At 42.1% G+C, this 23657-nt stretch overlaps 1 protein-coding gene across 1 annotated transcript in view; it reads left to right on the forward strand.

Moving 5' to 3' along the window:
* Nucleotides 1-23657, forward strand: part of LOC138854203 (probable glutamate receptor) — a 278593-nt gene that overhangs the window by 58983 nt on the left and 195953 nt on the right. Inside the window, exons 4-5 of the mRNA XM_070096001.1 lie at nucleotides 11725-11795; nucleotides 18386-18560. Coding sequence (XP_069952102.1) covers nucleotides 11725-11795; nucleotides 18386-18560 — 246 coding nt within the window. The remainder of the gene's footprint in view (nucleotides 1-11724; nucleotides 11796-18385; nucleotides 18561-23657) is intronic.

Here is a 23657-nt window from a genome sequence, read left to right on the forward strand (position 1 = left end):
TGAGGAACTGTGTCGAAGGCCTTCCAGTCCAAGAAAATGTAATCGACCCACCCTTACCTCTCATGTCTTACTTAAATTATCTTGTCATAAAACTCCAATAGGTTTGTGAAACAGGATTTGCATTCCATGAATCCGTGCTGGCTGTCGTTTATAACCTTGTTCAGTTCCAGGTGCTCCACCACTCTCCCCCTGATAATCTTCTCCATAACTTTGCATACTATACACGTCAGTGACACTGGTTTATAGTTTAGTGCTTCGTTTCTGTCCCCTTTCTTAAAGATGGGAATTACATTTGCTGTCTTCCATACCTCAGGTAGTTGCCTAGTTTCAAGGGATGTGTTAAAGATTATGGTTAGTGGCACACACAGTGTCTCTGCTCATTCTCTAAGGACCCACGGAGAGATGTCCGGTCCCACTGCCTATGAGGTATCTAGGTCACTTAGAAGTTTCTTCACCTCCTCCTCAGTTGTATGTATTTCATCAAACACTTGTTGGTATATCCCTTGTTGGTGTACCCCTCTGTTTTGGCTTTCCAGTGTGTCGTCTGCCTTTACTGTAAATACTTCCTGAGATCTCGTGTTCAGCTCCTCACATAATTCTTGGTCGTTTCTTGTGAGCTCACCAACTTCTTTCTTCAGCCTGATTACCTGATCCATGACTGTTGTCTTCCTCCTGATGTGGCTATAAAGCAGTTTGGGGTCAGACTTGACTTTTGATGTTATGTCGGTTTCGTACTGCCGCTGGGCCTCCCTCATTATCTCTGCATACTCGTTTCTGGCTCGTCGACTAATCTCTCTATTTTCCTTGGTCCTTTGCCTTCTGTACTTTTTCTATTCTCTAGCACACTTAGATTTTGCCTCCCTACACCTTCGGGTAAACCAAGGGCTCATTCTGGTCTTCCCATTAGTACTGTTACCCCTGGGAACATACCTTTCCTGTGCCTCCTTGCATTTTGTTGTTATGTAGTCCATTTCACTTACTGACTTTCCTACCAACTCTCTTTCTCACTGAACCTCTTGCAGTAAGGTCCTCATACCTGTGTAGTCCTTCCTTTTATTGTTTGGCTTTTCCTTTTCTACTCCTGTTGCTTTCTCCACTTGCTGCTCTATGATGTATTCAAAGCTCACAGCCATGTGGTCGCCAGCTCCAAGGGGCCTTTCACATGTGATGTCCCCAATGTCTGAGCTACTCAGGGTGAACACATAGTCCTGTCTTGCTGGTTCATCTTCCCCTCTCTCTCTGGGAGTGTCCTTAACATGTTGGTGCATGAGGTTTTCCAGTACCACATTCATCATCTTTGCTCTCCATGTTTCAGGACCCCATGTGGCTCCAGGCTTTTCTAATCAATGTCCCTGTGGTTAAGTCGCCCATAACCAGTAACTTTGCTCTAATCGAGTGAGCTCTTCTTGCCACTTCAGCTAGTGTGTCCACCACTGCTCTGTTGCACTAATCTTATTCCTCTCTTGGCCTTGTGCAGCTCTGTGGTGGGTTATACATCACTCCAATGACTACCTTATGTTCCCCTGACTGAACTGTACCTACTATGTAATCCCTTTCTCCAGTCTCATCCATTCCTTCCCTTTCCTGATAACCCCATCATCGGTTTTTAATAAACAGTGCAACCCCACCTCCCCCTCTGCTCCTTCTATCCTTCCTCATGATCTGTTATTTTCCCTGTGAGTTTTTTTCTGTGACTACTATGATATTTGGAGACATCTCCTTGATTCTTTCATGCCACTCCTCATATTTATTCGTTATTCCATCTGCATTCGTGTACCATACATTCAACTTCTTTTCTTTAACTGTTGTTCTGGTGGGTTTGGGGAGCAGGTGCCCTGGTGTGGGCCTATAAGGGGTTGCTGTGGGGATGGGGTCTGTGGTGTGTGGGGTGGGAACAAAGGGTCTATAGGGGGTGGCAGTGGGGGTGGTGGTTGTGGTGAGGGGGATGGGTCAAAGGGCCTATTGGGGCATTCAGTGGAGGGTGGTGATTGTGGTGAGGGGGATTTGGGTAGAGGGTACAGTGTGTGGGTTACTGTGAGGGTGGAGTTTGTGGTGAGTGGGATGAGGGCAGAGGGTACCGTGTGTGGATTTTGGATTAAGTTGTTTGATTGCATTGGTGTTGCTGTGGTTGGGTTCCTTCTCTGGGTGGAACTGGAGGAGGTTAGGTTTGTTGTTCTACATGGGTCTGGTTTCCCCTGCTCCCCTCCTTCTTTGCCTCCCATTCCACCCTGCGACATTGCAACCTCTCTTTCAGTATCATCCTTTCTTCTTAGGTTCTGTCTCGGTCGAGGTACACACTCTGGTACTCCGGTTTGTCCCCGAGATGCGCATTCTCCTGCAGGATCCGGTTTCAGGCTGACTCTCCCTTGAAAATCACTTTGACTGGATGCTTTTTTCCCTCTCGCAAACCACCCAATTCTCCGAAAATTTGTCAGTTGGGTCATGTCGCCCTCTTTTCATGACGCTTTCAATCTTTTTTTTTCCTCCTCCTGTTTTCTTGTTTTATTAATTTTCTCTTCTACTTCTTGGAGCCCATAGACAAAAACTGTCCTCTCCCTTTCGTCCTCCCACTGTGCTTCCCTGAGCATCCTCTGAGACGAATTAGTTTCTGCCATTGATTCATCTGATCCTGTCTCTTGCTTAACCGGTGTCCCTGTGCTTACCTGTTCCTGGACATGGCATTTGTCTGTTAGAGCCTCTGTGTATATCTTAGCTTCTTCATTGACTTTGCTCACATATGGTGTAGCTCCTTTGCACCCTGCAGTCCCTTCATCTGTGACTGATGTAGCAGTTCTTGATGTCGTGGATGTATTGTCCTTTGGATCTTTAGGCTGTTTCAGACTTTTTAGTTCTTCTTCTAAGTTTAGTATCTTAGATTCTGCTGCTATGACTTCTAACTCCCATTTCCTGCTCTTCTCAGCTATTTCTCTTCCATTTTCTTGCCGAACTCTTTCAGCCTCCTCCCCTACTCTGCCTCCCTCCTCGTGAGCTCTGCCCCCCAGTCTTCTCTCCCAGGTCCATTTCTTGCAGTTTCATCCACCAGTCCTCTGGTTCTCCATCCTGATTTTTGGTATCTCATTTTTCTTTCACAGAAGGAAGAGCTTGTGTATTTTCAAGAGTGTGTGTGGAGGAGGGTGTTTGTTGTATGGAGGGAAAGGGGCAGAAGGCAGTAAGAGGGACAGTATTGATAGTGGGAGGGGAAAGACAATGGCAGAGGGGAGGGAAATGGGGGACGGCAAGGGGGTACAAGGGGAGAGGGGAAGGGAAGTGCAGGAAATGGAAGAGGGTACGAAGGAAGAGGGGAAGGGAAGTGCAGGGAATGGAATGGGGGAGGGGAGAAGGAGGAGTAGGGAGGATGAGAAGGAAGATGGAGAGGGAGAGAGTGCAGAAATAGGAGAAAGCAGGAGAAGTAGGGAGGAGGAGAAGGAAGATGGAGAGAGAGAGAGAGAGAGAGAGAGAGAGAGAGAGAGAGAGAGAGAGAGAGAGAGAGAGAGAGAGAGAGAGAGAGAGAGGGAGGGAGGGAGAGAGAGTGGGTGAGAGTGTGGGTGAGAGCGTGTGGGTAAGAGTGTGTGGGAGAGTGTGAGTGGGAGTGGGAGTGAGAGTGCAAATGAGAGAGTGAGTGAAAACATGTGATTGAGAAAGTGTGAGTGGGAGTGAGAAAGTGTGGGTGTGAGTGAGAGAGTGTGGGTGAGAGAGTGTAAGTGTGAGAGTGTGAGAGTGCAAAAGTGTATGCGAGAGTTTGGGAGTGTGGGGGAGTGCAAGAGAGTGTGAGAGAGTGTGAGAGTGTGTGAGAGTGTATGAGAGAATGACGAAGAGGGAGAGAGAGTGGAATAGGAGAAAGTAGGAGGAGTAGGGAGGAGGAAAAGGAAGATGACGAGGGAGAGAGAGTGGAATATTAGAGAGAGAGAAAGAGAGAGGCAGAGAGAGAGAGAGAGAGAGAGAGAGAGAGAGAGAGAGAGAGAGAGAGAGAGAGAGAGAGAGAGAGAGAGAGAGAGAGAGAGAGAGAGAGAGAGAGAGAGAGAGATTGTGTGAGTGAGAGTGTGTGAGTGAGAGTGAGTGAGAGCGTGTGGGTGAGAGGGTGTGGGAGAGTGGGAGTAGGAATGTGAGTGAGAGTGGGAGTGAGAGTGTGTAAGTGAAAAGGTGTGATTGAGAAAGTGTAATAAAGTGTGCGTGAGAAAGTGTGGGTATGTGTGTGAGTGGGTGTGAGAGAGAGTGTGGGTGAGAGAGTGTAAGTGCGAGAGAGGGAGTGTGAGAGAGTGTGAAAGTGTGTGCGAGAGTTTGGGAGTGTGGGGGAGTGCGAGAGAGTGTGAGTGTGAATGTGAGAGAGAGTGTGAGAGTTCAAGAGTGTGAGAGAAGGAGTGTGAGAGAGGTTGTGAGAGAGTGTGGGAGAGAACAAAGGAGAGATAGTGGAGAGGAAAAGATGAGAGGGTGCGAGAGAGTGTGAGAAAGAGCGGGAGAGAGAGTGTAAGAGAGAGTGTGAATAAGAGAGTGTGAGAAAGTGTGAGTGTGAGAGATGTGAGAGAGTGTGAAAGTGGGAGAATGTGTGAGAGTGTGAAAGAGTGTGTGAGAGTGCTTGAGAATGTGTATGTGAGATGGATAGGGTTAGTCTTTAACAATTGTTGTAGGCCTAGTATCTGCACTAGCGTAGGGACGTACAAGGTTGTTTGTGTGGGTTTATGGCCCTCTTGTATGTACAAGTGTGTGCATGTACATACGGCTGTGTGCGTTACCGTACTGTCTACCGAGCCTTTTTTCTTGGTTCTACCTTAGTTTAGCAGTAACTGTCTGGCTTTTTGGGCTCTCCCAGTTTCTCCACACTAGATTCTTTACAACTATGCTGCTATGTATGGTAATTTATGCACAGTATTGTGCATATCTGAATATGTTTACCTACAATACGGGAGTATTTTCTGACCTGTGCGCCTGTGCACCTCGCTGCTATGTGTGGCACCACTAAAGTCCCTTTCCAGTTACTACCCTGTGGGACCCCGCTCGTCACAGGTGTCCACTGTGATACCTCATCATGTACCATGACTCGTTGTTGCCTCCCTGTCAGGTATTCTCTGATCTATTGCAGTGCCCTTCCAGTTATACGTGCCTGATCCTCTAGCTCCTGCACTAAACTCTTGTGAGGAACTGTGTCAAAGGCCTTCTTGTAGCCCAAGAAAGTGCAGTCGACCCTCCCCTACCTCTCATGTCTTACTTCAGTATCTTGTCATAAAACTCCAGTAGGTTTGTGACACAGGATTTGCCTTACATGAATCCATGCTTGTTCCATTCCAGGTGCTCCACCACACTCATCCTGATAATCTTCTCCATGACTTTGCGTACCATACACGTCAGTGACATTGGTCTACAGTTTGGTGCCTCTTTTCTGTCTCATTTTTTAAATATGGGGACTACATTTGCCGTCTTCCATCCCACAGGTAGTTGCCCAGTTTCAATGGATGTGTTGAAGATTGTGGTTAGTGGCACACAGAGTATTTCTGCTCCCTCTCTAAGGACCCACGGGGAGATGTTGTCCGGTCCCATTGCCTTTGAGGTATCAAGGTCCCTTAGCAGCTTCTTCACCTTCTCCTCAGTTGTGTGTATGTCATCCAACACTTCTTGGTATATTCCTTGTTGGTGTCCCCTTCTGTTCTGTCTTCCTAGAGGCCTTCCCGTCTCCACTGTAAACACTTGCTTAAATCTCAAGTTGAGGTCCTCGCATACCTCTTGATCGTTTCTTGTAAGTTCCCAACCTTCTTTCCTCAGCCTGATCACCTGGTTTTTGACTGTTGTCTTCCTCCTAATGTGGCTATACAGTAGTTTCACATCAGACTTGACTTTCGATGCTATGTCGTTTTCATACTGTCGCTGGGCCTCCCTCCTTAACTGTGCAAACTCGTTTCTGACTCTTCGACTAATCTCTTTATTTTCCTGGGTCTTTTGCCTCATGTACCTTTTCCATTCTCTAGTGCACCTAGTTTTTGCCTCCCTACACCATCGGGTAAACCAAGGGCTTGCTTTGGCCTACCCATTATTTCTATTGCCGTTGGGAACAAACCTTTCCTCTGCCTCCTTGCATTTTGTTGTTACATACTCCATCATCTCGTTTACTGACTTTCCTACCAGTTCTCTGTCACTGAAGCTCCTGCAGGAAGTTCCTCATACATGTGTAGTCCTCTGTTTTATAGTTTGGCTTTTCCCATTCAATTTCTGTTACCCTCTACTAAATAGTCAAAACACAGAACCACGTGATCACCAACTCCAAGGGGCCTCTCATACGGGGTGTCCTCAATGTCTGAACTTCTCAGGGATAACACAAGGTCCAGTCTTGCTGGTTCATCCTCCCCTCTCTCTCTAGCAGTGTCGCTGATATGTTGATGCATGGGGTTTGCCAGAACCACATCCATCATCTTGGCTCTCCATGTTTCGGGACCCCCATGTGGCTCCAGGTTTTCCCAATCATTCTCCCTGTGGTTTAATCGCCCATAACCAGAAACTTTGCTCTACTCGAGTGAGCTCTTCTTGCCACCTCAGCGAGTGTGTCCACCATCGCTCTGTTGTTCTCTTGGTATTCCTCTCTTGGCCTCCTGCAGTTCTGTGGTGGGTTATACATCACTCCAATGACTACTTTATGTTCCCCAGACTGAATTGTACCTACTATGTAGTCCCTTTCTCCAATCTCGTCCATGCCTTCCATTTCCTTAAATCCCCATCGGATTTTTATGAGCTGTGCAACCCCCCTCCTCCCCCTCTACACCTTCTATCTTTCCTCAGGATCTGATATCCCTGTGGGAAGATTGCGTCTCTTTATGTCTCAGCAAGTTTTATTTCTCTAACTGCTATGATGTCTGGGGCCTTCTCATTGATTCTTTCATGCTACTCCTCATATTTATTCGTTATTTCGTCCGCGTTCGCGTACCAAACCTTCAGTTTTTCTATCACTGTGGTCGTGGGAGGGGGAGTGGGATCACTGGTGGGGGCCTATGAGGGGTTGTGGTGTGGGTAGGGTTTGTGATGAGGGGAATGGGGGCAGAGTGCCCATAGGGGGCAGCTGTAAGTGTGAGATTTGTGATATGGGGGTTGGGGGCAGAGGGAACAGTGTGTGAGTTTTGGTTTAGATTGTTCAGTTGTGTTGGGGAAGTCACAGTTGGAGTCCATCTGTGGGAGTTTCTGGGGGGTGTGTTTGCCCTTCCTCCTGGGTCTAGGTCCTGCTCATCTTCATCATTGCCTCTCATTCCTCCTTTTGTCTTTGTACTCTCTCTTTCATCCTTTCATTTTGTGTTCTGTCACGATCGAGTTACACTCTCTGGTACTCCAGTTTGTCCCTCAGTCGTGCTTTCTCCTGCAGCATCCTGGTTCAAGCTGATTCTTCCTTTAAAATTACTTTGACAGGCTGTTTCCTTCCACTCGCAAACCACCCAATTCTCTGAAATTTTGTCACCTTGGTCATGCCACCCTCACCTATTGTTTTCATGATACCTTCAATAGCTTTTTCCTCCTCCTGTTTTCTTTCATCGTAGTTTCCCCCTTCGGCTTCTTGGAGCCCATAGACAAAAACTGACCTCTTCCTTTCCACCTCCCACTGTATTTCCTTTTTCATCCTCTGAGTTGTTTTAGTTCGTTCCACTGAAATGTTCCTACCTTCAGTCCCTACCCTTGCTGAAGCTCCTATGCTCAGTGAACTGTTTTTCATGATCAGCTGTTCCTTTTACTGCAGCTGTCTGTTAGAGTCTCTGCATATGGTATACCTTTATTGTCTTCAGACCTCTCATTTGATCTTAGTGTGCTCCTCATTTTTTCCTGGGTTCCACATGGGTCTGGTAGGGCCTTTGTCTAGGGCATATCTCCTTTTCATCCTACAGTTCCCTTGTCTGTGACTGATGTAAAAGTTCCTGATGTGTCTGTACTGCCATTTCTCTCTCTCTAATTTGTTTCAGTTTTTTTAGTTCCTCTTCGAAAAACTGTATCCTATTTTCTGCTGCTAAGACTTGTGGCCCCCACTTCCTGCTCTCTTCAGCTATCCTCTCCTCCATTTTCTTGCCAAATTCTTCTATCTTCATTCTCCACTCTTCCTCCCTTTTTATTGAGCTGTAACTCCCTATCTTCCATCCCAGGTTCTTCCCTCCCGGGTTCATCCACTAGACCTTGCGTTCTCTGCCCTCTTGGGTAACACGTTCTCGGTGTTATACTCACCCCAAGATCTTTCTCCTTGAGCGAGGTTTGCACTCTTTGGCCACCTAGCATATACTCTGTCTGCGGTCTTCTTTGCTGTTCCCCAATCTTCATAACTTTGCATTTGGAGGAGTTAAATTCGAGAAGCCAATTGCTAGAAGTCCTGTCTGATACTCGTCTGATTTAATTCTCCTCATTATCTTCACATCATCTGTGAACAGGGACACTTTTGAGTCTATCCCTTCCATCATGTCATTCACATATACCAAAAATAGCACTGGTCCTAGGACCGACCCCTGTGGGACCCCACTCGTCACAGGTGCCCTCTGTGTTACATCATCTTGTACCATGGCTCGTTGTTGTCTCCCTGTCAGGTATTCTCTGATTCATTGTGGTGCCCTTCCTGTTATACATGCCTGATCCTCTAGCTTTTGCACTAATCTCTGATGAGGAACTGTGTCGAAGGCCTTCTTGCACACCAAGAAAATGCAATCAACCCACCCCTTTCTCTCGTGTCGTACTTCTGTTACGACAGTTATCTGGTTGATGTGTGTTTCCGGAGACGTTCTCGGTGTTATTCTCACGCCATGATCTTTCTCCTTAAGTGAGGTATGCAGTCATTGGCCACCTAGCCTATTCTCTGTCTGCGGTCTTCTTTGCCCTTCTTCGATATTCATGACTTTGCATTTGGCAGGGTTGAATTCGAGAAGCCAGTTGCTGGACCACGCATCCAGCCTGTCCAGGTCTCTTTGAAGGTGTGTGCGTGTGTGAACTCACCTAGTTGTGGTTGCAGGGGTCGAGTGTGTGTGTGTGTATATGTGTGTGTGTGTGTGTGAGTGTGTGTGTGTGTGTGTGTATTTGTGTGTTTGTATGTGTGTGTGTGTGTGTGTGTGTGTGTGTGTGTGTGTGTGTGTGTGTGTGTGTGTGTGTCTGTGTGTGTAAAGTGTGCTTGAGCATGTTAGATAGGACATGTTAGATAGGACATGTTAGATATGACGTGTTAGATATGACTTGACATGTTGTTTTAGTGTGAGCAAAGTAATATTTATTAACGGATTCAGGGGAAACCAGCGACCAGTTAGCTGGACTTGAGTCCTGGAGGTGAGATGTACAGTGACTGCTCTCTGAAGGAGGGGCGGAGATATACTGCAGTTTTTGAACTCTAGTGTATTCACACCTCTAGCAAAACAGTGAAGGGGTGAGTGATGGTGAAAATGTTTCTTCATATTTCAGGTCACCCTAATTCGGTTGGAAACAGCCGTTGTGCAAATAGGGTAGCAACATGGCACATGTTGCAAGTGTATGCAATAGGTGGAGGGTTAATGAAAGCATTTAAAAGTTTTTACGAGGATAATGAGGCTCAGGTTAGAGTATGTTGGAGAGAGAGACATTATGTTCCATTAAAAGTAGGTCTTAGACAGGGATGCCTGATGTTACCATAGTGAATGATCAGGTACTGAAAAGGGGGTGAAGCATTAAAACAAAGAATATAACACATATGCGAGTTTTCACAATCTCTTTTTGGGAGATTATGAAGAGAAGTTGCAGAGGTTGGTGGATGAATTCTGAGGGTATTTAAAAGAAAGAAATTAAAAGTGACCATAGGAAAGAGCAAGGTGATGAGAATAAAAAAAATTAAGCAATTAAAGATTGGATATCAGTATGGAGGGAGGGAGAATGAAGGAAGTAAATGTTTGGAAGTGGACTTCACCACCTCGTTTATGAAAGTCGAGGTGAACCATAGATCTGACGAGGGAAAAAGTGAGTGGTGCACTGAGGAGTCTGTGAAGACAGAGAGCGTTATCCCTGGAAGTAAATAGTGAAATGTATGAGAGAATAGTGGTACCAATACTCCTATATGTGTGTGTGAAGCATGTGTGGTGAATGTTGCAAGAAGGAAAAGGCTGGAGGCAGTGATGTCATATCCGTAGGCAATGTGTGGTGTGAATGTAACGTATACAGAAAATTCGTACCTTGGAGATTAGAAGGGGGTGCGGGGTTTCTAAAAGTATTATCTAGAGGACTGAGGAGGGGTTGTTGATATGACTTGGAGGGTGTATACATCTGTATTGGAGGCAAGGCGATAGAGGGGTCGTCCTTGGAAAGGTTGGAAGGAGAGGGATAAAGGAAGTTTTGTGTGGCTTAGACTTCCAACAAACATGCCTGTGTATTAGATAGTAGAGAGTGGGGGGCAAATAGTTTTTATGACTTAGTGTTGGAGTGTGAGCAAGTAACATTTATGAAGGGATTCATGGAAACCGGTTAGCAGAACTTGAGTCCTGAAGGGTGGAGCTATGTTGCAAGTTTTAGCTCTAGTAACAGCACGCCTCTAGTGTCGATGAGAATGTTTCTTCTTATTTGGGCCACCCAGCCTCGTTAGGAAACGGCAGATGTGTTAAAAATTATAAGAATTAAAAGAGAGGTGAATGGGGGGCTTAAACCATGGTCCTGAGATTTACAGGTGCGGTGCTTTACCACTGAGCTAAGGAGCCTCTAGTAGGAAAGTTTTACAGCAAGTACTTGTGTGTCTTGTCTGCATCAGTAAACTTATTGTCCTTTCCCGCAGTTCCAGCAACCTTCACGGAAAAATCTTTCCTCATCATGCCATGTGATAATTTTTAAGTCATTTATTCTCTCTAGGTAGTAATATTGCTGTACACTTCTTGTCTGCATCAGTAAACTTATTGTCCTTTCCCGCAGTTCCAGCAACCTTCACGGAAAAATCTTTCCTCATCATGCCATGTGATAATTTTTAAGTCATTTATTCTCTCTAGGTAGTAATATTGCTGTACACTTCTTGTCTGCATCAGTAAACTTATTGTCCTTTCCCGCAGTTCCAGCAACCTTCACGGAAAAATCTTTCCTCATCATGCCATGTGATAATTTTTAAGTCATTTATTCTCTCTAGGTAGTAATATTGCTGTACACTTCTTGTCTGCATCAGTAAACTTATTGTCCTTTCCCGCAGTTCCAGCAACCTTCACGGAAAAATCTTTCCTCATCATGCCATGTGATAATTTTTAAGTCATTTATTCTCTCTAGGTAGTAATATTGCTGTACACTTCTTGTCTGCATCAGTAAACTTATTGTCCTTTCCCGCAGTTCCAGCAACCTTCACGGAAAAATCTTTCCTCATCATGCCATGTGATAATTTTTAAGTCATTTATTCTCTCTAGGTAGTAATATTGCTGTACACTAACAGCCCCACTTAAGACAGGTGAAATTGCAGATCTAGAGATGGTACAGAGAACCTTCACTGCATGTATCAGTCCAGTCAAGCATCTTAATTACTGGGAATGTTTGGAGTATCTTGACCTGTACTCCCTGGAACACAGGCGAGAGAGATGCATCATAATTTATGCTTGGAAAATCATAGAGGGACTGGTTCCAAATCTTCCAACAGAAATCACTCTCTAAAAAAGCAAAATGCTAGGTAGACGATGCAACGTATCCCCAAGTGAAAAGCAGGAGTGCCTTGATTTCACTAATTGAAAACGTAATAAGTGTCTGAGGCCCAAGATTGTTCAACAGATTGAACATTAAAATGGTATAAAATACCGACAGGTTGTTCAACAGCCTCATATTATACATAGACCTCTGGCTGCCTTCAAGAAGGAACTGGAAAGATACTTAAAGTCAGTACTTGATCTGCCGTTTTGTACGATGGATTGCGTGCACCCAGCAGTAACAGCCTGGTTGATCAGGATCTGACCCACCGCAAGACCTGGTCATGGACTGGGCTGCATGGGAGTTGACCGACGGAACGCTCTCCAGGTAGGAAGACCTCTGACTCACGAAATCGTAATGACACGATTGCAAACAAACCATACTACGGGCGGGGTTAGAACCCGCGATCAGAGAGTCTCAAAATTCTCTCAAAACCACAGTCTATGAACTCAATTCAAGTCATAATGAATGACCATAAATTAACAGACAATGGCGGGGGACACTCGAACTTCCCATCTACCCTTCTATGAGACAAAAATATTTGATTGTGAATTATTAAATTGGAATTTGCATTCCAGACATGTCCTACAAGACATGGACTGACGAGGAATGAAACTTTTTTTTTAAATAAGCACCTAGTATCTCAGTTAACAATCCATTACCTCATTACAATATAGATTTGTGCTGAAGGTTTGAAGCCGTGTAAATATGACATTAACAAATTATCAAATCAAATTTTTCTCATGAACATTGAAAAATTTGCATCTTCATATCAATTTGTGCTTAAATCGATCAAAAGCCAGGCATAATTCAGTTATTGAATGAAGACAAATGTATTTAATAAAACTGTCAAATCAGTATTTAATAGGCTTAGAGCAAGTGACACCATTCTTTAAATAATGTCCAACGATTTCAAGTTCATTACCATGTCAGCATATTGTAAAATTTGCATCTATACATGCTAAACACTGAACTTAGTTGGGATGAAGCAGCCATTGAAGACCTCTCGAAAAATATATAAGAACATAAGAACATAAGAACATAAGAACGATGGAACACTGCAGAAGGCCTACTGGCCCATGCGAGGCAGGTCCAAGTCTCCTACCGGCTTAAGCCAATGCACCCAACCTAGTCAGGTCAGGTCACATTGACTTAAGGGAGGAACACGGCAACCGACCTGGTAGCACAAGCTATCAGGTCTAACTCACACCCACCCACATCTACTCATGTATTTATCCAACCTATTTTTAAAGCTACACAACGTTCTGGCCTCTATAACGGTACTTGGGAGTTTGTTCCACTCATCCACAACTCTATTACCAAACCAGTACTTTCCTATATCCTTCCTGAATCTGAATTTTTCCAACTTAAAACCATTGCTGCGAGTCCTGTCTAGGCTAGATATTTTCAGCACGCTATTTACATCCCCTTTATTTATTCCTGTCTTCCATTTATACACCTCAATCATATCCCCCCTAATTCTACGTCTTTCTAGAGAGTGCAGTTTCAGGGCCCTTAGTCTATCCTCATAGGGAAGGTTTCTGATACATGGGATCAACTTTGTCATCCTCCTTTGTACATTTTCCAGAGAATTTATATCCATTCTGTAATACGGTGACCAAAACTGTGCAGCATAATCTAAATGAGGCCTAACCAAGGATGTATAGAGTTGAAGAACAACCTGAGGACTCCTATTATTTATGCTTCTTGTTATGAAGCCAAGGATTCTATTAGCTTTATTGCGAACACTTATGCACTGTTGTCTTGGTTTCAGATTACTGCTAATCAGAACTCCTAAATCTTTTTCGCAATCCGTAATATTAAGATCTACATTATTTAGTTTATATGTGGCATGGTTATTGTCCTGTCCAACATTTAGAACTTTGCATTTGTCTATATTAAACTGCATCTGCCACTTCTCCGACCACTGCATCAGTCTATTCAAATCTTCCTGGAGTGCTCGAATGTCCTCGTCAGAATGAATTCGACGGCCTATTTTGGTGTCATCGGCAAACTTGCCGATGTCGCTCTTTATGCCCTCATCTATGTCGTTTATGTAGATTGTGAACAGCAGGGGGCCCAACACTGACCCCTGTGGAACACCGCTCGTGACGCTTCCCCACTCTGATTTCTCCCCATTTATGCAAACTCTCTGCTGCCTATTTGTCAACCATGCCTCTATCCAGGAAAAAATCTCTCCTCCTATTCCATGTGCTTTAATTTTCCTCAATAGTCTCTGATGTGGGACCCTGTCAAAAGCCTTACTGAAGTCCATATACACAATATCATATTCATTACCATGATCTACCTCCTCAAATACCTTAGTGAAAAAAGTTAATAAATTCGTAAGGCAGGAACGCCCCTTTGTAAAACCATGCTGAGATTCGTTGATTAATTTATGCTTTTCAAGGTGGCTACGAACTGCCTCGGCAATTATTGATTCCATAAATTTTCCCACTATGGAGGTTAGGCTTATTGGTCTATAGTTCGAAGCTAAGGACCTGTCACCTGTTTTGAAAATAGGTATCACATTTGCCATTTTCCACTTATCTGGCACCATGCCAGTTTGTAGTGATATGTTGAAAAGATTAGCCAAAGGTGTGCTAAGCTCCTCTTTACATTCCTTTAGAACCCTTGCATACAGTTCATCAGGGCCTGGGGATTTGTTAGGTTTTAATTTATCTATTTGCCTAAGGACCATGTCACTTGTGACCCTAATAGTGCACAGTTTATTATCGTCCTGTTCTATATAATTTATCATTACTGGAATATCGCTGGTATCCTCCTGTGTAAAAACTGAGAGGAAGTATGTGTTAAAAATTCTACACATTTCCTTATCACTGTCAGTGAGCTGACCCGAGGAACTTTTGAGTGGGCCTATCTTGTCCCTGATCTTACTTCTGTATACCTGAAAGAATCCTTTTGGGTTAGTCTTCGATTCTCTTGCAACTTTAACCTCATAATCTCTTTTTGCTTTTCTAATTCCCTTTTTTATTTCTCTCTTTAACTGAATATATCGATTTCTCAATTGCCCCTCTCCTCTTTTGATTTGCCTATATATGCCTCTCTTTTGACCAATCAGATATTTTAATCTATTGTTCATCCATTTAGGATCATTTTTGTTTGATCTGATTTCCCTATTTGGAACATAATTTGACTGAGCAGCTAGAACTATGCCCTGGAAAGCATCATATCGGCAACCATCACCACCTACCTGACCCTTAGTCAGGTCATTCCAGTTCAGCCCACCTAAGTAATTTTTCAGTCCTATGAAATCAGCCAAGCGAAAGTCAGGGACGGAGACTTGATTGCCATTATTAGGGGAATTCCATGATATATTAAAACTGAGTGATTTGTGATCACTTTCCCCAAGCTCATCATTAACCTCAAGATTATTAATTAGTGTTTCCCTACTGGCAAGAACCAAGTCAAGGAGGTTATTTCCCCTAGTTGGCTCTGTCACAAACTGTTTTAAAAAACAATCCTGGATCGTATCAAGAAAGTCATCTGACTCTAAATTTCCTGTCAAATTGCTCCAGTCAATCTGTCTATAGTTGAAATCTCCCATTAGCACAACATTTTCGTATGTAGATGCCTTACGAATTTCGTCCCATAGAAGTTTACTGCACTCCCTATCAAGATTTGGGGCCCTGTAAATCACACCCAAAATTAGTTTTTCTCGGCCCTCGAGAAGCTGTAACCAAACAGATTCAGTGGCTGACGCTTCTAATTTAATATCTTGTCTAACACAACAATTTAAATTGTCTCTGACATACATCGCTACTCCACCACCTTTCCTGTTGACCCTGTCAGTGTGGAATAATTTATAGCCTTGTATGTGACATTCAGAGGGCATCTCTCTATCTTTCAGATTGAGCCAGGTCTCTGTTATAGCAATAATATCTATGTTTCCTGCACTTGCAATTAATCTTAGCTCATCTATCTTATTTCTTACACTCCTGCTATTAGTATAGTAAACCTTAAGGGAGCTAGTCCCTTGCTGCCCTCTGCTGTCCCCCTTTGTTTGCTGACCTGATCTATTGTCTTTATTTATAACTTCATGCTGAATGCCTTTTATACATTTACTGTTTCCAACCCAAGTGTTGCAACCTGCTTGTTTCCCACACACACCCATACCTCTATCTTCCATCAGTTTAAAGTCATAGGCATTTCACCAATGGCCTTCTCAATCGAGTCTGCAAGTGCTACCATCCCAGCCCCAGAGAGATGTACCCCATCCCTTGCATACATATCATGTTTGCCATAAAAGTTGTTCCAGTTGTCAATGAATGGGATTGCAAGTTCCTTGCAGTATCTGTCTAGCCAGCAATTTACACCAATTGCCCTAGACAACCATTCATTTCCTACTCCCCTTCTAGGCAAGATGCTACATATGATTGGGATCCCTCCCTTAGACTTAATGAAATCTATAGCTGACCTGTACTTATCTAGCAGTTCTTCTCTCCTACCCTTCCCAATATCATTTCCACCAGCACTGAGACAGATAATGGGCTTGCTCCCATTACCTGACATGATATTATCCAGCCTGTTGACAATGTCCCCAACACCAGCTCCAGGGAAGCACACTCTATCTCTCATCTTCTTATTCCTATTACAAAAAGCACGGTCAATGTATCTTACCTGAGAGTCACCAACCACAAGAATGCGCTTACCTCCATTAGCAGGGGCAGTAGTACCCTTACCTTCACTGGCCACTGAAGTACATTCATCCTGAAGAACAGAGAAGCGATTTCCTACCTTCAGATCTTCACTCTTAACTTTCCTTACTCTGATGCGCCTTCCATTACTGTGAACTACTCGCCACTTGTAGCAGGTGCTGGACTGCACCTCACTGCTGGTAGCCGTTGCTACCTCCCCAACTACAGCCTCCTCACAGCGAGAGACAGACTGCACCTCGCTGCTAGAAGCCTCATTCCCCACAACTCCAGCCACCTCACACTCTCTCCCAGACCCATTGAGGTGGACCTTCAGCCTCCTAATCTCCTCCTGGAGAAGCAAGACCTCCTCCTTCAACTCTCCAACCTCAATTTTTAAAACACTGCAGAAGCAAGCCATGCTTTGTAACCGTCCACACTAATCCCCAAAGCAGCTCAGGGTCTGTGACCTCACGTGACGACTGACCACTGAGTACATTTAACTTGATTTATCTCGTAAAAATACTCTTACCTATTTACATATAAAATTGGCTAATGTGGTCCTAATTATTTGTATATCAGTGTCAGATACTCCAGTGTCCAATATTTGAAGGTAATCACAAGAAGTTTTTTAAATTTTCGTACTTCAAGAATTCTAGAATGATTTACATAGCAGTAATAAGAAGACACCAGGTCACATTAATAATTACATAAACCTTTCTCTAGTTACAGATAATCCACTATGTAAATTTGATGTAATCAGATGAGGTGAATATATGTGAGAACATGTAATATATGTGAGAACATGTATTATATGTGAGAACATGTAATATATGTGAGAACATGTAATATATGTGAGAACATGTAATATATGTGAGAACATGTAATATATGTGAGAACATGTAATATATGTGATGTAATATATGTGAGAACATGTAATATATGTGAGAACATGTAATATATGTGAGAACATGTAATATATGTGAGAACATGTAATATATGTGAGAACATGTAATATATGTGAGAACATGTAATATATGTGAGAACATGTAATATATGTGAGAACATGTAATATATGTGAGAACATGTAATATATGTGAGAACATGTAATATATGTGAGAACATGTAATATATGTGAGAATATGTAATATATGTGAGAACATGTAATATATGTGAGAACATGTAATATATGTGAGAATATGTAATATATGTGAGAACATGTAATATATGTGAGAACATGTAATATATGTGAGAATATGTAATATATGTGAGAACATGTAATATATGTGAGAACATGTAATATATGTGAGAATATGTAATATATGTGAGAACATGTAATATATGTGAGAACATGTAATATATGTGAGAACATGTAATATATGTGAGAACATGTAATATATGTGAGAACATGTAATATATGTGAGAACATGTAATATATGTGAGAACATGTAATATATGTGAGAACATGTAATATATGTGAGAACATGTAATATATGTGAGAACATGTAATATATGTGAGAATATGTAATATATGTGAGAACATGTAATATATGTGAGAACATGTAATATATGTGAGAATATGTAATATATGTGAGAACATGTAATATATGTGAGAACATGTAATATATGTGAGAATATGTAATATATGTGAGAACATGTAATATATGTGAGAACATGTAATATATGTGAGAATATGTAATATATGTGAGAACATGTAATATATGTGAGAACATGTAATATATGTGAGAACATGTAATATATGTGAGAACATGTAATATATGTGAGAACATGTAATATATGTGAGAACATGTAATATATGTGAGAACATGTAATATATGTGAGAACATGTAATATATGTGAGAACATGTAATATATGTGAGAACATGTAATATATGTGAGAACATGTAATATATGTGAGAATATGTAATATATGTGAGAACATGTAATATATGTGAGAACATGTAATATATGTGAGAACATGTAATATATGTGAGAACATGTAATATATGTGAGAACATGTAATATATGTGAGAACATGTAATATATGTGAGAACATGTAATTTCACACATACCCTCTCAATGCGATTAATTGGTATATAGTTTTTTATAATTATTCCTGACAGAGAGTTAGGAGACAGATGGGTAAGTGTAAGCGGCGTCGTGGTGGACGATGATGGATCCTGGAATCTGCAACTGGTGGCTTCATGGAGTAGAGGAACAGTGAAATTGATCAAGCCACTCTGGCTACATCCCATATACGATTTTAAGGGCAACAGGATCAGAATTGCTTATATGGAGGTTAGTTGTTATCGAATCCGTTAAGCTTTTTATTTTTCCTTTAAGTTTTACAGTGGGATTAATGTTTTATAATAAATATATCTTGAAAGTATCAACGGAATCGTTAATGCTGAATAAATCCTTGCCAATGAGTCAATGCTTTATTATTCAAAGGTAATTTACCATACAGAAAGGAGACTGGCAGCATTGCATACTGTATTTTTTATTATATAAAGCACAATTGCCAAAAATATCTGGTAGAGAGCAAATGTAAACCATATATTAAGAAGATAATCAGAAGGAAAGTGGTAAGCAATAGTAAAGAATGGATTCGTATAAAACATCCAACACTGGTTAAAAGAGAACAAGCTTTGTCTCACAGACATGATGGAGTTCAATGACAAGGCTGAAGATGTGAGAGAAAGAGAGAGAGAGAGAGAGAGAGAGAGAGAGAGAGAGAGAGAAAGTGGGTGGCCTAAAAATTTCTGGGCTGCAAGAAGACGATAGATTCTGTATCTAATAAGAGTGTGGTACAATATCTTAAAAAGCAAACAATAATTACAGTTCATGAAAGAATGCATTATGAGGCGGAGACGACCAGTGAAAGTCTGTGAAGAGAAGACAGAATTAGAAAGTGAAACAAGCGGTGATCCAAAGGAATCAGTATTGGAACTAATATTATTTCTGATATTTGTGAATTCAATATCCATGGAGACAGGTGTATCTTAGTTCACATGATGACGGGGAAATTAATGAAGACAAAAAACGATGGGTATGAAAACAGGAACTAGAAAAATGCGATAATGGTCTTAATAGTAGCTACTGAAATTTAAATACATCTTATGCAAAGTTATAAAAATTGGGAAGGAATAAACAGAACATAAACTGAATATAAGTTGTGGACTCAGAGGCTACGAACACCTCAGGGTTGAGCAGTGTGCCAAGAATATCACCAGAAACAAACATCAACTGAGTAACCTCTGCAGTAAACTTAAGCAAGAGTTATTTACCGCCCAATATACTACATGTATCATGCGGCTCTTCTCGGAGTACGCAGCATCAGTATGGAACCCTAATCTAACTAGACGTATTTCGGTATGCCTTGGCATGAAATACAAATAGTGCAGAATGTAGCACAAATTTCTAATGCAGCTAAATATTAACTTTGAAGAACTGAAACGAATTAGAAGAGGTATTCACAAGTTATCACATGGACACTAATATCCTATTTTCTTTAATAAAAATGGCCAATTTGGAAATAAACAGCCAAAACAATTTCAAAATTTCCTCTAAGAAACACCAATTTTGAAGCCAAACTGAAGACGTAATCTTTTGCTACATCAGAAATACCAGTATCCTAATATGAGCAACAATATTAAGTCTGAATCAACTCGGAATTTGCATTATGAAGTTATCTGTAACACTGAGCGAGCATTTGTTAATAAGTTTCATGTTACACTGACGGGAGGTATTTCCCTGACCTTGAAGAGAGGAGTACGCTAGTACGAATATCAAGCACATAGCAGAACACTTATACTACATCAAAAGAACAAAGTATTCATAAAATAATATTAACAAATTTACAAGTGAGTCTGCCTGCATCATCTCAGCTTGTGATCATTGACACCTCGTTCAGCTAAAAGACAGTTAGCATACTGCCTGTGAAAGTCAGAGTTAGCAGGGATAAGGTATATGTCGCAACAACGTATGATTGGGCTGAAACAGAGATCATACAAATGTTTGGCACAGAGATGAGAGTCAGCAACGTCAGACATGGAAAGAGTAGTGGAATGGGAAGCAGAGGAAAAAGTTGAGTCTTCGAGGCACGGGTATTTGGCAAGTGTCGTGCGGTCACGACATCGTTTTCACGAGTGCTGCCTCGGCCCTATCGTTGTCCACAAACTTGATGTGGTAGATATGTAATTCCTTAGTCTTCTAACTAACAACCTCCCTCACTTCGTATTTCTTGCCACGAAGACAGTGACACGATACGGATCCACGAACTTAGAGTGAAGCTAGTGCAAACATGGAACTCAACTGTAGTTCTGTAGCATAACCTTACACCAATCCCTTATCATAAATTGGCAGACACATTAGAAAATGCCGTAAAGCATCAGTTGCCTTCTTAACATGGTGAAATACTAACTGGGTGTTATTCATCTTTACTGAGATCGTCTGTGTCGAAGTGAGATCGTGGTGACGAGAGCAAGATCTTGTTTAGCAAACACTTCTCATATCTTATAATGAGAAGTGTAGACACTCTCCAATCGATTTGTTGTAGAACAAGTTCAGAATGCAATGAACTTTTGGAATCATCTCATTCAACATTGTTAGCAGAGCTCATAATTATACGTAAGACCTTATGTGTCAAGTATCTTACGAATTAAGCTATTGACAAGGCTGTTGTTGGTGAGAAGGTCTGGTACATCTCGACGCAGATGTCTTTTAGCACCATTACCAGACAAACGGACATAAGGACAAGTATGACGCAAGATGATGCGCTCACAGAATGCATTATTCACTGTGAGTGGTTTTGTCTGGAATCAGTATTAACTCTACGAATCTCGTAAGACTGATAACCATTACTAGCATGTCAATTACCATTCTCAGAAAGAACTTTGTCAAAAGGTCAACAGCTGTTCTTTCCCAAAGCTCCGAGGTGATAGGATTTTGAAAGATCAGGTTAAGACCGTTGGCAATGTCTTTGTGACTGAGCCAAGTCACACACTTATACACAATCAGAAATTTCCTTAACCATCTTAGGCCAGAGACACAAGTTTTGCCTGCTTAGCACTGCAGACCTTACCAGGATGCGCTGCTCCTATAATGTCATGGATCAACTTTAGGACTGTGGTTGCTAGAGACTTAGAGATTAATAGTTGGTGAACAATACACACTGCCTGGTTTGGCTACCCAACACAAGATCCCTTGGTTGATTTCCAAATCCATCACAGGAATAGACAGTTAAACTGATCATTATTCGCCTTAGATAAGTTGAATTGCTCTATCAGGCAATCTTAACTCCGGGACTAGTCTCGTTGCAAACCTCTGCACTTTCTTTAATTTCATGACGTGCTTGGCCAGGAGTGGGTTCCAAACTGGTGTTGAATACTCCAATATGGGCCTAGTGTACGCGGTGTACATAGTCCTGAACGACTCGTTTCTGAGTTGCCGGAACGCTTTTCTTAGGTTTGCTAGTCGCCCGTATGCAGCAGCAGTTATTTGGTTAATGGGCGCCTCAGAAGTGTTAGGTGTTATACTCACTCTAGGATCCTCTTCCTTGTGTGGGGTTTGTAGCACTTGGTCCCTTAGACTGTATTCTGCCCACGGTCTTCTTCTTTGCACTTCCCCGGGTCATTTTGCTAGACCAGGAAAGGTAGCATGTCCAGATCCCTTCGCAGTCCTGCCTGGTCCTTCTCCAATTGAATTCTCCTCATTAACTTCACATCGTCTGCAAAACACACATTTCTGAGTCTATTCCTTCCGTCATGTCGTTCACATATACCACAAACAGCACTAGCACTTGGACTCATCGATGTGGAACCCCGCTCGTCACAGGCGCCCACCCCGACACCTCGTCGCGTACCATGAGTCGCTGCAGCCTTCCTGTCAGGTATTCTCCGATCCATTGCAGTGCCTTCCGTGTTATGCTTGCCTGGTCCTTCAGGTATTTCTTATGTGGAACTGGGTCAAAAGCCTTTTTACAGTCCAAGAAAATGTAATCTACCCATCCCTCTCTTTCTCTTGTCTTACTGCTGTCACCTTGTCATAGAAAACCTTCCTGTGACACAGGATTTTCCGTCCCTGAATCCGTGCTGGTTCTCGTTGATAAGCTCATCCCTTTCTAGGTGCTCCACCACTCTTCTCTTGATAATCTTCTACATGACCAATTCGTTCTATTGAGGACATTAGAGCACTCCGGGATGATTTGAATAGACTGTCGCAATTGTCGGAGAAGTGGCAGATACAGTTTAATATTGACAAATGCAAAGTTCTAAATGTTGGACAGTTAAATAACCTTTGCCACATATAAACTAAATAATGTACATCTTAATACTACTGATTGCGAAAATGATTTAGGAGTTTTGGTTAGCAGTAACCTAAAACTAAGACAACAGTGCATTAGTGTTCGCAATAAAGCTAACACAATTCTTGGCTTCATATCTAGAAGTATAAATAATAGAGGTCCTCAGGTTGTTCTTCAACTCTATATATCCTTGGTTAGGCCTCATTTAGGCTATGCTGCTCAGTTCTGGTCACCGTATTACAGAATGGATATAAATGCTCTGGAAAACGTACAAAGGAGGAAGACAAAGATGATCCCATGTATCAGAAATCTTCCGTATGAAGATAGACTGAGGGCCCTGAATCTGCACTCTCTCTCGAAAGGCGTAGAATTAGAGAGGGTGTGGTAGGTAAGTTTGGGGTGCCAGGTGTAAATGATAATGGGAGCCCTTTGATTGAACTTTGTATAGAAGGGGGTTTAGTTATAGGCAATACATATTTTAAGAAAGAGGATAAATAAGTATACAAGATATGATGTAGGGCGAAATGACAGTAGTTTGTTGGATTATGTATTGGTAGATAAAAGACTGTTGAGTAGACTTCAGGATGTACATGTTTATAGAGGAGCCACAGATATATCAGATCACTTTCTAGTTGTAGCTACACTGAGAGTAAAAGGTAGATGGGATACAAGGAGAATGGAAGCATCATTGAAGAAAGAGGTGAAGGTTTATAAACTTAAAGAGGAGGCAGTTAGGGTAAGATATAAACAGCTATTGGAGGATAAATGGGCTAAAGAGAGCATAGGAAATGGGGTCGAAGAGGTATGGGGTAGGTTTAAAAATGTAGTGTTGGAGTGTTCAGCAGAAGTTTGTGGTTACAGGAAAGTGGGTGCGGGAGGGAAGAGGACCGATTGGTGGAATGATGATGTAAAGAGAGTAGTAAGGGAGAAAAAGTTAGCATATGAGAAGTTTTTGCAAAGTAGAAGAAAGAGTATATGGAGAAAAAGAGAGAGGTTAAGAGAGTGGTGAAGCAATGTTAAAAGAGAGCAAATGAGAGAATGGGTGAGATGTTATCAAAAAATTTTGTTGAAAATAAGAAAAAGTTTTGGGG

This window comes from Cherax quadricarinatus, chromosome 52, assembly GCF_038502225.1.
Source record: "Cherax quadricarinatus isolate ZL_2023a chromosome 52, ASM3850222v1, whole genome shotgun sequence".
NCBI lineage: Eukaryota > Metazoa > Arthropoda > Malacostraca > Decapoda > Parastacidae > Cherax > Cherax quadricarinatus.